The 17,369-nt window shown below is 40.4% G+C and overlaps 1 protein-coding gene across 3 annotated transcripts in view; it reads left to right on the top strand.

Moving 5' to 3' along the window:
- The window catches only part of QSER1 (glutamine and serine rich 1), a 46,084-nt gene that overhangs the window by 20,008 nt on the left and 8,707 nt on the right, over positions 1 to 17,369 (top strand). For 2 of the 3 annotated variants that reach the window (XM_054724820.1, XM_054724819.1), the window contains 3 exons: positions 2,363 to 2,577; positions 12,615 to 12,752; positions 16,909 to 17,006. In XM_054724820.1, coding sequence (XP_054580795.1) covers positions 2,363 to 2,577; positions 12,615 to 12,752; positions 16,909 to 17,006 — 451 coding nt within the window. The remainder of the gene's footprint in view (positions 1 to 2,362; positions 2,578 to 12,614; positions 12,753 to 16,908; positions 17,007 to 17,369) is intronic. The other variant, XM_054724821.1, reaches the window with a different exon arrangement.

The following is a 17,369-nucleotide window of genomic DNA, read 5'->3' as shown; positions in this document are numbered from 1 at the left end:
GTGGGGCAGGGTATAGCGTGAGCCTCTGGGCCACCCAGCGGTGCCACCCAGAAGCCGGGCGGGCAGCGCGCTCTCTCCTGGTCGGCCTCGCAGACCGGTTCCTGCGCGAACTCACGGGGAACCCAACTGGCCCCTGTGGTCCCCGCGGCTGCAGCCCAGCTCACCTGGAAGATGCTGCAAGGGTGCCAGGCAGGCTCCTCGCAGGTCTCTGGCACCTGAGTGTAGGGGCTTCCCCGGTGTGTGCGCCCTGGCGTCCCAGGGGAGGGTAGCAGGGGGAGTGAGAGCAAGTTCGGCAGACACCCTGCATTCTCACCACACCTCCATCTTAGTCACCTCTGCCCCCAGGTAGCCAGTGAGAGGTCGCAGTGTGTGACAGACCCCTGCCATGTTACCCGCCACCCCCTGGTGGTCAGCACATGTCATAGTGAGCAATCGAACTCCCATTCTCCCCGTGGAACTCCTGAGGGAACACTTTGCATATTAGCCTCTTATATAGAGAGACTAGAGGCCCAATGCACAAAATTCATATAAGAGTAGGCCTTCCTCCCCCCAGCTGCTGGCACCATCTTCCCTCCAGGACCCGGGCTTCCCTCCAGTCGCCAGCAGGCACCTGGGACATGGGCTTCTCTTGCAGCTCCAGCTTCATCCGGAAAGTTGTCCGGAAGGATGTCCGGTCTAATTAGCATATTACACTTTTATTATTATTATAGATGTTTGTGTAGTACAGGCAGTCCTCAGGTTATGTCAGAGATCTGTTCCTATGGCGCGACGTAACTCAATTTTCGCCGTAAGTCAGAACCTACTTACATAAGCACCTATGTCACTCACATGGAGCATATACACAGCAGTACTGAAGTGAAACAGTAAAAAAATTTAAAAGAAAGATAACAATTTCTGACCTTTACTTGTGGTAAATAAGTAATAAAAAACATAAAGCACATATGTACATACGTCGAAATGATGGAACTTTTTTTATATATAAATACTGTAAATGGGACATGGCGACGTAACCACAAAACGACATAAGTCAAGTCTGACATAACCCGAGGACTGCCTGTAATTATTGGAGAGCTTATTATTGGTGATGTCTTGTACAAAGAATTATATCAATTAAAGAGACTGGTTTTTCCCCCCATTATATACAAGTGTAAAAATTCAGCCCTAGGGAATAATTGATTCTTTTTGAAGTAATGAGACAGGAATTGTGAAGCTCATGGCTGTTTGGGATGGCATGGTTACACTTTTCTTTCTCTGAGTATTTTTGGTGTCTCCCTAATATAGTGAGAAGAAAAAGAATTTGTAGTCAAGGTTTGAGTCCAGAGTTTTGTGACCTAGAGTAAGACAATCTTTTGTATACATAAAGTGAAATTGATAATGGTGTGTCAAATTTGAAATGAAATAAATTTTGAAAAAAAGACCTTTAAGCCCTATATATTACTAAGCATTATTAATACCATCATATTAATGTAACTGAGTTGTCGGCAGTGTGAATCTGGAAGAAAACTGACCTAGCCACATTCCCTGTGGTCTGTATGGGAAAGGAGATATACTAGTTATTCTCAATCTAATGCTAGGAAGGTCTAGTTTGATTAAAATTCCAACTTATTGGAAACAGCCCACTTTATTTTTATAATGGAATTTGATCTATTCAAATCTCTAGCATATAGCAGATCTCCTTTTTAATATATTTTTATTGATTTCAGAGAGGAAGGGAGAGGGAGAGAGAGATAGAAACATCAATGATGAGGGAGAATCATTGATTGGCTGCTTCCTACACGCCCCCTCCTGGGGATCGAGCCCACAGACTGGGTATGTGTCCTTGACCATAATCGAACCTGGGACCCTTCAGTCCACAGGCTGTTGCTCTATCCACTGAACAAAACTGGCTTGGGCTGTAGCAGATCTTCTTAACTGGCTCCAGGACAGATGCAGTTGGGTCTCCACATCAAAACCTGCACCACATGTGAGAGTTTTTTATGTTCACAGCTAGATGTGGCTTTGAAGGGTTTATCATGTATTACTCTCCAAAGCCCACTATCATCTTCTATACAGCCTCATATTTGGAGAAATACGCTCATAAAGGGAGGGGGTAGTGAAGAGAGAGAAATAGGGACTGAATTAATAGTCCCTTAGTAACTGAATATTGAATGTCAGTAGTTAAAGAATGCATTTCAAGAGAATTTGGGGGATTCATCATTGGAGAGGTATAGGACTTGGACTTTATTTTGGAGCTATTGTTGAGGCAGTTAAAGGTTTCTTCTCCAGTGTTTCTCTCTTTTGGTTTTGTTTTTTCTTTTGGTCTAATTTATTTTAATTTGACAAGATTTCAGTGTGTTAATGAAGTTTGTTTATAACATTACAGAACTGTTCAGGCGAAGCCTAGTAGTAGCAGTAAAACTTCTGATCCTCCAACACCCAAAACTACGACTACAAAAGCCTCTTCCATGAAACCCAAAGGTAAACAGCTAAAAGTAAAGGCCGAGCCACCACCAAAGAAACGGAAGAAATGGAAAGAAGAATTTTCATCATCCCAGTCTGACTCATCTCCTGAGGTCCATTCTAGTAGTAATGATGAGGGTGAGTTCTCCATGAAATGAGTACCTTAATTACTTTATATTTTCTACATAAATGGGGAGAAGCAATGATGCAGAAGATTCAATATTTATCTTTAGGGGGTTTAGCTACCTAATTAGACTTTTATAAAAATAAATTCACTTTCCCTGAGCAGTTTGCCCACACATACCATATAGCCTAGTGAAGTAGAAAAAGCAGTGAACTGAAGAATACCTTAGTAATGCCAATTCTCAGATGATTTACTAATAATCCTCTAGTTCTAAATTTCTGAGTTTGTGTTTATGCTAGAAGAGTAAAATAAGCCTAAGCAGCAACTCTGAAACTCTATATAGTTTTAAATATATATCTATATATACATACATATATATGTATATATATATGTATATATTTAATGAATATATATATTCATATTCATATATATGGAATGTTTATCAATTATATAATGCATACTACTATACTATCCTATCTAATAAAGAGGGAATATGCAAATTGTCCATCACACTGTCACAAGATGGCGGCATCCACAGCAGGGACAGGGAGCGGGCTCGATGGGCTGCCTTCACCCAGAACTGCTGACCCCCGCCTGCCACCCACCGCCTCCCCACTTGCCCCAGCCTCCCTGCCACTCACCTCGCCCGGCAGTCCATCCGCAGACTGCGGGGCCCTAGCAGGCAGTGCCCAGCAGAGTCCGCGCTGAGGTGGGTGAGGCAGGTGTGTGGGCTGCGGTATGGGGACGGACTGACTTCAGGTGACTTGCCCACAGCTTCCGGGTATCGCTTGGCTGGGCTCGGGGTGGGGAGGGTTAGAGTGGGGTGGGTGGGGGCAAAGCCTCACCACAGGCCGTCGGCGGGGATGCGGGCTGAGGTTTAGTGCCAGAGACGGGGAGGGGCGTGGCCTACAGAGGGCATCGTCTGTCTGGGAGTCCCCTAGCGGCAGGGCACCACCAGGAGGTGCGGGGCAGGTCTGGGCAGGTGGAGAAGGTGCCCAGGAGCCCAGCATGGGACCGCCTGGACCCTCCTGTGACAGATGTGTTTTGTGGAATTTTATGATCACCCTGCACTTCACTTAGTATTTTCAAAACCGGCGTGATGCACCCAAGCAGGAGTCCTGTACGGTAGGGAGTGTATGTTAGGAGTAGCAGCGAGAGGAAGCCTGGGGCACAGGGGGTCATGGAAGCGGGTCCCCAAAGACTAACTGCCTGCCTGGGTAGGAGGATGGGCTGAGGTGAGAAGATCTGTGGACAGGAAGGATTAGGGAGCAGGCAGCAAGATGTCTCACACAAATCCCAGTCGCTTTGTGGTAATTGCCATGACTGGAGTAGTGTGTAAACCCTGGAGAGAAATGTATAGGTCATTTTGGCTTTTATCTCTTAAAAACGGGATTTTTAAACTGCAGCCCCGTTTAACATACTAAAGTAAGGCCCCGTATTTCTTATGAAGTGATGTGACCTAACATGGCAGTCATGTCAGGATTAATGATATATCACTTAAATTGATACCATGTAGTTAAAAAATAGGACTTTGTCTAAGTCAACTGGTAAATTCCTATTTAAAATTCCCTATATGAAAATAAAAAACAGAGGAACTGTTGCCTTTCTAGAAAGATGTACATATCCCTTTGGAAAATGAATTAAGAAATAGCTTTGCTTTAATTGTCATGATACTCTTAAGACAATTTTCTGACTTTTCTGGAAGAGGTCTATAGTTACAATTTTGGTCACATTTTTAGATAAATGTGATTCTTCTCCCCCTGCCCCCCAAGCCATATATTTCTGTTGTAACTATAAGATTGATCTAATTTTGCATTCTTATTTATGCTAATATTTCTTTACAGGTGACTTTGGGGAGGGGCACAAAAGTCTTCTTTGAAGAGCTTTGTACAGTTACTGAAGGATGTCAGAAGCATTGTTGATTGATCTATTTGGTTTGACATTGAACTCTCAGAAAAACTATCAAACATTACTGAAAACATTGAATGCTGTTAGGTACCACCATGCTGCCAAGGCCAAGTTCCTTTGCATAATGTGTTGAACCGGCAGTCGGACATCCCCCAAGGGGTCCCAGATTGGAGAAAGTGCAGGCCGGACTGAGGGAGCCCCCCAACCCCCACCATGCACAAATTCCATGCAACAGGCCTCTAGTATATTATATACTACTAGAGGCCCATTGCACGAAGATTCGTGCAATGGGCCTTCCTTCCCCTGGCTGCCAGCACCGGTTTTCCTCCGGCACCCAGGACCCAGGCCTTCGCTCTGACCACCGCCTTCCGTCTTCACTCTGGCCGGAGCCTTCAATGTTTGCTCTGGCCAGAGCCTTCAGTCTTCTCCACTCCAGCCAGAGTACTGCTCCTGTAGCTCCCTCCGCCCCTCGCCCTTCCCCTCATAGCAGGTGTCCTGCCCCGCCAGCCGCTCCGTGCCTGTGTATGCAAATTAACCCACCATCCTTGGTTGGTTAATTTGCATACTCACTCCTGATTGGCTGGTAGTGTCGCAGAGGTGCATCAATTTGCATATTTCTCTTTTGTTAGTGTAGATAATGCATACTGCCACCAGCCAACCAGTTGCCCATGGCTAAGCTAGGTAACCTTTCTGTGTTTTATTTCTCTTATATAACATGAAACAATTGAAATACATCAGCAGTTATCCTTTTTTTTTTTTTTTTTTTACCTAAGAACCCTTGTACACTCTTAAAAACTGTTGTAGACACCAAAGAGCATTTATGTAGGTTATACATAAATATTAAAAGACAGAACGGACATCATCCAGAGCCACAGGAAAGCTGGCTGAGTGGAAATTCTACAACTAGAAGAAAAGAGAAAAGCTCACGGAGTATCAGAGGAGCAGCAAAGGGCTGAGGTATGGAGACACGCGCACAGAGAGGAAGGGCAGCTGAGTGCCTGTCGGGCTTTCTCTGGCAGGAGGGAGAAGGAAGCTCCCGACTGCACTGAACCCCAGTTCCGACTGCACTGAACCCCAGTTCCAGGCAAGCCCCTGGGGACCCATGCTCTTACGGGGGGAATCTAGACTGTGGAGCAGAAACTCAGGAGAGCTGTGAAAGGCAGAGGTCTAGAGGCGCGCGCGCAAGTGCACGAAGAGAGGACTGACTGCTGACTGTGCCGCTGGCTGGAGGGAACTGGAAGCTCCCCACTGCTCTGAACTCCAGTTTCAGGCGAGAATCTGGGAATCCAGATTCATTGGGGGAGAAACTGGACTGCCTGGCAGTGGGCGAAACTCGAGGGCAGCTTTCTCTCAGAGGTGCTTGCAGCAAATACCAAGGGACACTGAGACCCAGGGGCCTCATAGGGAAGGGCTGATGGGAAGCCAAGACTGTCTGCTCAGCCCTGAGACTCGACCCCATCCAAGCTGAGCACAGAGGCTTTTGCAATTTTGCAAGTCTGGTCCCATAAGGCTGTCTCCAGCACAGAAGTTCTCCCAGTGTAGACACTGCTGATCCTCACAGCCAGTTGGTCTGGAGGTCAATTCCTCCCAGTGATACCAACAACAATCAAGACTTAACTACAACAAGGCTGTACACAGTCCACAAAGGGGTGCACCAAGAGTGTCTGGGGAGGCCGACCCACTGGGCCATATAGGACACCTGCACACAAAGCTACCCTACCAACTCATGGAAGCAGCCAAAATGCGGAGACAAAGAAACAGATCACAAACGAAAGAAATGGAGGAAAACAAACGACTGGATATAGAATTCAAAACCACGGTTATAAGGTTTTTCAAGAATTTCCTAGAAAAGGCCGATAAATTTAGCGAGACCCTCGAGGATATGAAAAAGGACCAACTAGAAATTAAACATACACTGACTGAAATAAAAAATACTATACAGAGACCCAAAAGCAGACTAGAGGATCACAAGAATCAAGTCAAAGATTTGAAAAACAAAGAAGCAAAAAACACTCAACTGGAAAAGCAAAAAGAAGAAAGAATCCAAAAAGTTGAAGATAGTGTAAGAAGCCTCTGGGACTTCAAGCATACCAACATCAGAATTATGGGGGTGCCAGAAGAAGAGAGAAAGCAAGATACTGAAAACCTATTTAAAGAAATAATGACTGAAAACTTCCCCTACCTGGTGAAAGAAATAGACTTACAAGTCCAGGAAGCGCACAGAACCCCAAACAAAAGGAATCCAAAGAGGACCACACCAAGATACATCATAATTAAAATGCCAAGAGCAAAAGACAGAGAATATTAAAAGCTGCAAGAGAAAAACAGTTAATTACCTACAAGGGAGCACCCATACGATTGTCAGTTAATTTCTCAATAGAAACTATGCAGGCCAGATGGGAGTGGCAAGAAATATTCAAATTGATGAATAGCAAGAACCTACAACCAGGATTACTCACCCAGCAAAGTTATCATTCAGAATTGAAGGTCAGATAAAGAGCTTCACAGGTAAGAAAAAGCTAAAGGAGTTCATCCCCACCAAACCAGTATTATATGAAATGCTGAAAGGTATTCTTTAAGAAGAGGAAGAAGGAAAAAGTATAGGTAAAAATTATGAACACCAAATACATACCTATCAACAAGTGAATCTAAAAATCAAGTGAATTAAAAATCTGAGGAATAGAATAAACTGGTGAATATAATAGAATCAGGGGCATAGAAAGGGAGTGGACTGATAATTCTCAGGGGGAAAGGGGTATGGGGGTTGCAGGAAGAGACTGGGCAAAAATCATACACCTATGGATGAGGACAGTGCGGGGGAGGTAAGGACAGAGGGTGGGGTGGGAACCGGGTGGAGGGGAGCTATGGGGGGAAAAGGAGAAATAATTGTAATAATCTGAACAATAAAGATTTATTAAATAAAAAAAAAAATGTCAGTACACATTTCATTAGCCATCTAACTTATTGTATAATTACAATAGGCAAGAAATTTCAAATGGTTCAGTAGTCTAGAGCAGAGGTAGCAAACTCTGGACAGTGAGCCAAATAGGATCTGCAACCTATTCTATAAGGAACGTTTTATTGGTATACCGATTCATTTGCATATTTCATACCGTTGCTTTCCAACCACAGATTTAAGTAGTTATTACAGAGAGCATATGACCATTAAAGCTTCAATATTCACCATCTGGCCCTTTACAGAAAAGGTTTGCTGATCCTTCTAGATTAGAGCATAAAGTTGAAGGTAGGAAGGAAAAGATGAAAGGTTGATGGAACACCGTGTATGCCATGCTAAAGCTAAAAACTTGGGATCCTGTAAACAAAGGAGAGTCCTTGGAGGGATTTAAGTAGGAAACAACATGAGAACTTTGAAATTGAATTAGAAAACATCATATTTTAGGTATAAATTGAAAATCTGAACTTAAGTTGTGGCAGCAGGGATGCAGGGAAGAGAGGAGACATTTGAGAAATTTAGTTTGTAATCTTGGCAGAACTTGAATGATGAAATGGGGGGGAGGGTACTGTTTGATGTCCAGAATGATTTCTGACATAACAAGTATCATTGCTTGGGAGCTAATCTTTGAGATTATTTGAATTGAAATAGAATCATCATAAAAATTCTCAGTGCAAAAGTTGACTTAAAATGTAGTTTTTAAAAGCTACTTAGGAATGGTTGTTTAGAAGTGTGCATATCCGAATTTAAAAAGGAACTCAGTGCTTTGAGTGTGTATGGAAGGCATACATAATTTTTGCAGTTAGCATTCCTACTTACTTTTTTGTTGTTGTTAATGCTCCCCCAGGGACATTTTTTCCATTGATTTTTTTTTTTTTTTAAGAGAAAGGGAGGGAGAGGGGAAGTGGGAGAGATAAAGAAACATTGATGTGAGAGAGACACATTGATTGGTTGCCTCCTGCACTCTCCCGGCTGGGGTGGTGATCTGACACACGCTAACCACTTAGCAACACTGGCCAGGCCTACTTACTCTTTAGAATACAGAGGTTTGGGTTCTGAGCATACACTAAATTTGCCAAAAGACAATCACAACAAAATTTTTCTTTCATTGAGTAACCACTAGGTGTCACTTAAAGTTAGGCAAACATTTTTAGTACTACTTAAAAAGAAGGCAAACATATGTAGTTAGTCCTCATCTGAGGATATTTTCCCATTGACTTTTTTTTTTTTTTTTTTTTAGAGAAGGTGTAAGGGAGGGGGAGAGACAGAGAGAGAAACGTTGATGTGAGAGAGACACATCTATTGGTTGCCTCCCGCCCCAACCAGGGATCGAGCCTGGGGAACCTGCAACCCAGGTACATGCCCTTGACCGATAATTCAAGACCCTTCAGTCTGTGGGGCAACACTCTACTCACTGAGTCAAACTAGCCAGGGCAAGAAGGCAAATATTAATAATAAATATAGATTTACAGACCTATGGTTTCCAACCTATTTATTTCAAAGCTTCTTAATAACCTTTAGATATAGTGAGGATTCCAAAATACTTAGGTTTTATATTTACCAAATATCAGTTAAAACAAATTTTAAAAATATTTCTTTAAAATAAACCAATTAAATATTAACTTAAGATTTTTAACAACTGTATTTTCCTAAGTTAACAGTATTTAGAAGAGTAGCATTTTCATATTTGCTTCTACATTGTTTGTTATTATATACTAGTGGCCCTGCACACGGGTAGCTGGCCACCCTGCCCACCGCTGCTGTAGCTCTCCGCTGCTCAGAGCTCACTGCCCCGCCCTCCTGTAGCTCTCCGCTGCTCATAGCTTGTTGTCCCGCCCTCCTGGTGATCTGTTGTTACTTGTCTCGGAATAATGACCATTTGCATATTACCTCTTTATTATATAGGATTATTTTGGTTAAAGTATATGAAGAAAGCTCAGCCTTACATAGATAAGTAGTTGGAAGAGAGAGGAGTATTTTAGTTACCTTTTCAGATAATTATGGATATTTTTATTTGTTACTCAAGGAAATTTTTTATTTGATAAACTTGAGAAGTAGTAGTTTCTTCAACTTTTCATTCCTGTTACATTAAGATCTATTGGTTCATCTTACTTTTTTAATGTATCTTTCATCCATGAATGATTTTATAACTTCAATTGGTCATGTGAAGATGCTTATTTGCTCAATGATGTACATATTCTATTTCATTTTCATCGTATTTTAAAAAGTTGTGGTAAAGTAGAACAAAACTTGCTATTTTAACAATTTTTAAGTATACAAATCAGTAGCATTAATTATATTCACATTATTATGCAACTATCACAACTATTTCCAAAACTTGCATCACCCCAAACAGACGCTTTGTAACTATAAGCATTAACTCCCCTTCCCTCAGCTGCTGGTAATCTCTAATCTACTTTCTGTTTTCATGAATTTGCCCATTCTAAATATCTCATATAAATGTATCTGGCTTATTCATTTAGCATAATGTTTTCAAGGTTCATCCATATTATAGCATGTATTGGAACTTCATTCCTTTTTATGGTCCAGTACTATCCCATTGTAAGTTTATCTACTGTATATACATTTTGCTTATTTTTTTAATCTCTTTTTTTTGTTTTACATTCTTTTTATTTTTTTTCTATTTTTTTAATCTCTTGATAGACACTTGGATTGTTTCCCTCTCTGCATGAACATTGGCATACAAATATCTGTTTGTGTCCTTGTTTTCCATTCTTTGGAGTATATACCTAGGAGTGGAATTGCTGAGTCATGTGACAATTGTATGTTTAGTTTTTTGAGAAATCGCCAACCTGTTTTTCACTATGGTTGCCCCATTTTACATTCCTACAGCAGTGTATGAGGGGGGGGGGGGGTTCCAATTTCTTCACATCCTTACCAACAATTGTTATTTATAGTGGTACCTCACTGTGGTTTTTATTTCTATTTTCCTAACCTCTAATAATGGTGTTTAGCATCTTTTTATGTACTTGCCATTTGCTTATCTATGCAGAAATATCTATTCAGATCCTTTGAACATTTTTAAATTGGGTCATTTTTCCTTTTGTTTTTGAGTTGTGGGTGTTTTTTATGTAGATATTTAACACTTATCAGATATATGACTTATAAACATTTTCTTCCAATTTATAGGTTGACATTTCGCTTTTTTTTATTACTGATTTCAGAGAGGAAGGGAGAGAGAGAAACATCAATGATGAGAAGGAATCATTGATTGGCTGCATCCTGCATGTTGGATCCAGCCCGAAACCCAGGCATGTGCCCTTGACCAGATCAAACCTGGGACCCTTCGGTCCGCAGGGCAACATTATCCACTGAGCCAAACTGGATAGGGCAACATTTCACTTTTTAAATAATGTCCTTTAATGCACAAAAGTTTGAAATTCTAATGAAGCCGCCCTGGCCAGCTTGGCTCAGTGGATAGAGCGTCGGCCTGCGGACTGAAGGGTCCCAGGTTCAATTCCAGCCAAGGGCACATGCCTGGGTTGCGGGCTCTATCCCCAGTGGGGGGCATGCAGGAGGAGGCCGACCAGTGATTCTCTCACATCACTGATGTTTCTCTCTCCTTCTCCCTTCCTCTCTGAAATCAATAAAGAAATATTTTAAAAAAAGAGAAAGAAATTTTTTTTTAATTGCTCCTGCTTTCAGTGTTATATTTAGAATCCATTACCAAATCCCAGATCATGAATATTCCTATATTTTCTTAACAGTTTTATGGTTTTACCTCTTACATTATATCATTTTTATAGTATCAAAAATAACATTTATTAATACCACCTCTGTTCTCATTGATGAAGTCTTTAAGTATTGGGACAGTGGTAGATATAATTTTTCCAGAATTCTAATTTTTACTTGAAACCTCAAATTTTATTATTGGCAATAAATACCATTAGTTGTTTTCCTTGAAGTGATAGATTTACTTCATTACATTTTTTTTTAATCCTCACTCTATGATGTTTTTTCATTGATTTTTAGAGAGAGTGGGAGGAAGAGGGAGAGACAGAGAGAAACACCGATGTGAGAGAGACACATCAATTGGTTGCCGCCTGCAACCGAGGTAACATGTCCTTGACCAGAATCGAGTCCACAGGCTAATGCTCTATCCACTGAACCAAACCGGCTAAGGCCACTGCATTGATTTTTAACCTTTTGCACTCGGATGTCGAGTGTGACTCGACACGGTTAGCATCGGTAGCAGCTCGTATGTATTTGAAATATAAAAAAATCCAAATAAATAAGTTTGTATGAAAAGAAACTCCAGTTTTTTATTCTACTGCCGCGCTTTGTAAAATCTGGGGTATTTAAAAAATTACATCCCGAGTAGAATAAAGGAATCGAGAAAAAAGCAAGCGAGTGCAAAGGGTTAAGAAAATGTCTGCTGCATACTCAAGTCTGAATAGGCATGCTGTGTCTGTCAGTCATTCTTTTAGATAAAAATGGTGTCCCACTTTAGCTGGTGTGGCTCAGTTGATTGGGTGTCATCCCATGCACCAGGAGGTTGCTGGTTCTATTCCTGATCAGAGCATATGTCAGGATTATGGGCTCTATCCCCAGTAGGAGTCATGCAGGAGGCAGCCAATTAATGTTGCACTCTCACATTGATGTTTCTCTCTCCTTCCCCCTCCCACTTCCCCTCTCTAAAAATCAATACACTATTCTTTTTTTAATAATGGTGTCCCATAGGGAAAAAGTGTCTAGTTTATTTTATGACTCAAACAGTTATATAGATGATCTTCCTGGAGATAACCATCACACTTCATAGCAGAAGCGTTTTATATGTACTTCTGTCTGTGGTAGGGCCCAGGGAGAAGAAATAGATTCTGATGAGCCTGGACTGGTGTTGGGCTTCAGAGTCACCGAGGAACCTTTTATAAAGTATAATTAAGCTTCATTGCAACTTCCATCCCTTGTCAAAAGATCATGTTTTAATAAGTCTAGCAATCTGTGGGGGGTTTTTTGTTTTGCTTTAAAAGCTCTCCAATGATTAAGCTGCAAACCAGCTTTCAAATTCTCTCACCTGGATGTTTTTAAAGGCAGAGTGGGAGAACCATTTTAATTTGAGAAATTTTATCTACAACCTTTCATCTCTTTATACAGTCTTGTTACAGAGAAACCTGTTTTTTAAAGTTGTCAGGAAAGAATATTTAATGTTTCATCTTTTCTCCCTCCCAGAATTTGATCCTCCAGCTCCCTTTGTCACTCGTTTTTTGAACACAAGAGCAATGAAGGAAACCTTTAAGAGTTACATGGAATTGCTTGTTAGCATTGCTTTGGACCCTGACACAATGCAAGCCTTAGAGAAGAGCAATGGTACAGTCTGCTAAGTAGTACTTTTTTGGTAGTACTTTATGGATCTATTTTATTCTTGTCTTTTAGTTATGTGTTTAATATATGGTTTTTGTAACATACCTATACTTTGTTAACAAATCAATGATATGATGCATTGCCCATGGACACAGACAATAGTGTGGTGAAGGCCTGGGAGGGGCAGTTACAGGGTGGGAGGAGGTCAATGAGAAAGAAAGGGGGAGGACATCTGTAATACTTTCAACAATAAAGATAAATTTAAAAATAATAATTATTAAAAATAATAATTATTATTATTATTAATTTTAAAAAACAAATCCATGATATGTATTTATTGTGTAAACTGGTAATATCTTTTCATGACTTTTCTGAATATTTGAACAACTTTATATTGGATGCACTTTTATTGATTTCTACTCATGGTAAAATTATGTAACTAACCAATAGTTTCTTTCAACTGTAGAATCTTTATCATCCTCATAATATTTCATGTATATCATGAAAGATCCAGATACCAATAATAATTGGAAAGATGAATCAGATAATGATATAAAAATTAAAACTGTATACTTGTGTCCAGTAAAAGATACATCACAGAGTAATTATTTTCTAATCTATTAGTAATAAAACTGTATATGCATTGGGTTACATTCATTAATATTTCTTTATACTTTTTCTTTAGTAATTTTTTATTATAATTAAATAGGGATAAAATTGATATATGAAATAAACTTGTAATTCACATAGCTAATGTTGCTCACTAATATTTAGCCTTCAGCTACTTTAGGGACAACTAAAAGAAGGAATGAGCCCTGCTGGTGTGACTCAGTGGTTGAGCATCAACCCATGAACCAGGAGGTCATGGTTCAATTCCTAGTCAGGGCACATGCCCGGGTTGTGGGCTCGATCTCCAGTGTTGGGAGTGTGAAGGCAGTCAAAGATTCTCTCTCATCATTGATGTTTCTATCTCTCTCTCCTCCCTTCCTCTCTCTGAAATCAATACTTTTTTTTTTAAGAAGGAATGAAAGGATTAATTAGTTTTCATTACCCTTATATCAAAATGAACTGAACGGTATAAGATTAAAAGATAATCAGATATTTCAACACTAATGCCTAGTAATATATATTGTTTTATTATTTCCACATACTTTGCCACACTATTCCATTTCAATCCCAGAAGAACCTGGACATCCATTTTGGTGGATAAAGACAGTGAGGCTCAGGTTAAGTGACTTGCCTAAGGGCCCACAACTTGCAAGTAGCAAAGGATTAAGACAGTGGTCGGCAAACCGTGGCTCTCGAGCCACATGCGGCTCTTTGGCCCCTTGAGTGTGGCTCTTCCACAAAAGACCACGTGCGGGCGCGCATGTACAGTGCGATTGAAACTTCATGGCGCATGCGCAGAAGTCAGTTTTCGGCCTGGGCGAGTCTATTATGAAGAAGTGGTTCTAAAGCCGAGCCACACTCAAGGGGCCAAAGAGCCGCATGTGGCTCTCGAGCTGTGGTTTGCCGACCACTGGATTAAGATCAAAAGTATTCTAATTTCTGGCCCATTGCTTTTTTGACCATCTGATATAATAATCTGTACATCATTTTAGAGTCAGAGATTGAAAGGTTCAAAAAGATTAAATGTATTTCCTAAAGTTAACAAGTTAGTGGTAGGTGAACCATGATTAAAACCCCATAGTTACCCTAGCTGGTTTGGCTCAGTGGATAAACTGTCAGCCCATGGACTGAAGGGTCCTGGGTTCCATTGCTGTCAAGGTCATGTACCTTGGTTGCAGGCTCAATCCCTGAGGGAGGCAACCAATTAATGTGTCTCTCTCACATAGATGTTTCTCTTTTTCCTCTCCCCCCCCCCCCCGCCCCCCGCCACCTTCTACTCTAAAAATCAATGGAAAAATATCCTTGGGTGAGGACTAACAACAAAAAAACCCGTAATTTCTGGGTTGGTATTTTTGCCATTAAATGTTTTTCTCTCTCAAAACTTCTTGCATCATAAAAATACACATCTCTTAGCAGTGGTCATTTCTCAACAGTTGTATTTTAAATGATTTTTTAATATTGCTTATTTTCTTATTTTTCTCCATTTAATATGAGGGGGAAAGATTTTAATGGTTATATTTAAAAATTATTCACAAATACGTAAAATTTGTTTTTGTTTAATGTAATTCTCATAGTATTTGAATAGAATTAATCACTACTAGAAAGATAAAAGAAAACTATCAGGTGTGTTATAGTGTGACCTTAAAAAGTGTTCCTGCCGAAGCCGGTTTGGCTCAGTGGATAGAGCGTCGGCCTGCGGACTCAAGGGTCCCAGGTTCGATTCCGGTCAAGGGCATGTACCTTGGTTGCGGGCACATCCCCAATAGGGGGTGTGCAAGAGGCAGCTGATCGATGTTTCTAACTCTCTATCCCTCTCTCTTCCTCTCTGTAAAAAATCAATAAAATATATATTAAAAAAAAAAAACAACCAACAAAAAGTGTTCCTCACTAAGGACTTTTTTTTAAATTAGAGGAAGTGTTCTTTCACTGGTCACTGTGCTTGTGTTTGTATTTTAAATATATAAAGAGTGGTTTTATTCATCTCTGAAATTAGAAACTAGATCCTGAGGATTATATATACATTTTCAGAAAGGTCATTAAAGATGACAAAACATCATCGTCTAGCCCTGTCCCAGTGGCTTAGTTGGCTGGAGCATTATCCTGTACACCTAAAGATTGCAGGTTCGATCCCCAGTTGGGGCAGTAAAGGAGGCATCTGATCGATGTTTCTCTCTCACATTGATGTTTCTCCCTCTCTCTTCCTCTCTCTAAAAAAGAAATCAATAAAAACATGTCTTCAGATGAGGATTAGAAAGAAAAAGAAAAGAACAAAGAAAAAGAAATAATCTAATAACCTAAAATATTTAATACACCAAAAGTAATTAAACTTATATTCTGAAGGTGCTTTTCTTAAAAGACCTTAACATTTTAGAAGGGTGGAGAAGAAAGCAAAATGTTTTGGGTAGGAATCCTTGTTATACTTTTACTCTCTCCTTTTTTAAAATAACTATGTTGACTCTTCTCTTGTGTTTTAAAACTGGATTTCGATCATTTTTCTTCCCCTACTTTTTTTTAAGTTAACTAATTATTTTAATCCTCACCTGAGGACATGCTTTTTTATTGATTAAGAGGGTGGTGAAGGGAGAGAGAGAGAAAGAGAAACATTAATGGGTTGCCTCTTGCACATGCTCTAACTGGGGATTGAACCCATAACTCTCTGGTATACAGGATGACACTACAACCAACCAATCAATCAAGACAGGGCCTTTCCCTACTTTTTCTTTGCCCCAAACTACAGTGAATTAAGAATATCATACTTAGTATTTTAGAAAATTTTATAATCCTATATAATAAAAGCCCAATATGATAAGCAGCTGGTCAGTTGGCCATTCAACCAATCAAAGTATAATATGCTAATGATATGCTAAGGCCGCTCAACTGCTCATTATGATGTGCACTGACCACCAGGGGTCAGACGCTCCAACTGGTAGGTTAGCTTGCTGCTGGGGTCCAGCAGATGGGAACTGAGCAAGACGGGCCAGACACACCCTGGAGCCCTCCCACAGTCCCTCCCTCAGCTGGCCAACCTCCCGCATTCCTTCCCAGCCCTGATCATGCACCGGTGGGTCCATCGCCTGGCCTGCGCTCTCTCAAATCCAGGACCCCTCGGGATGCCAGAGAGCCAGTTTCCGCCCAATCCCGCAGGCCAAGCCGAGGGGCCCCACTGGTGCAGGGTCTCTAGTGTTAGATAAATTTCCAATAATTATAATACTATTATTGTTCAGATGGTAAATGAGGTCTGGAGAAATCAGACAGCTTGCCTACTTGTCAAATCACTGCTATCAATCAATTCTGGTGGCAGAGAAGGGTAAAACCTAGGACTTTTAATCCTTTCATACTAGGATCATGCTTTTTTCTCACTTGGCTATTGTAAACCTATTTTTCAAGTTAGCTTTTGTTCAGAAAACTTCATGTCCTGATTTTCAAAAGCATTGCATTTATAAGCCAATTAATTTAATGTCTTGATATATTAATGATTTGAAAAAAGTTGGATTTTAACAGGTTTTTGTGTTGATAGCTGATCCTGTTATAATAAATTTTTATCTTGTTTTAGATGAACTACTTTTGCCTCATATGAAAAAAATAGATAGCATGCTGAATGATAACCGAAAGAGACTTCTTTTGAATCTTCATTTGGATCAATCATTCAAGGTATTTTCTTCAGATGATTTATTAGCGACTCAGTGTGAATCGTAGTCTTAAATACAATAGGAAGGAAATTTATGACAGTCATTTTCCATTTTATATAATTTCCTTACCCAATAAAAATTTGATTTTTATTCATTGAGTCTTTAGCTTGTCTTTATTATTAAGCATATTCTTTTTTTAAGAAATTCTTTATTGTTGAAAATATTACATATGTCTCCTTTTTCCCCCCATTGACCTCTCCCAGCCTGCTCCCACCCCCCAGTACAGGCCCTCATCCCCTATTGTGTGTGTCCATTGGTTATGCTTACATGCATGCATATAAATCCTTTGGTTGATCTCTTACCCCCCGACACCCTCCCCTATCTT

Source organism: Eptesicus fuscus, chromosome 13 (assembly GCF_027574615.1).
Source record: "Eptesicus fuscus isolate TK198812 chromosome 13, DD_ASM_mEF_20220401, whole genome shotgun sequence".
NCBI lineage: Eukaryota > Metazoa > Chordata > Mammalia > Chiroptera > Vespertilionidae > Eptesicus > Eptesicus fuscus.
Note: the sequence above shows the minus strand (reverse complement) of the source record. Positions and strands in the feature narration are given on the sequence as shown.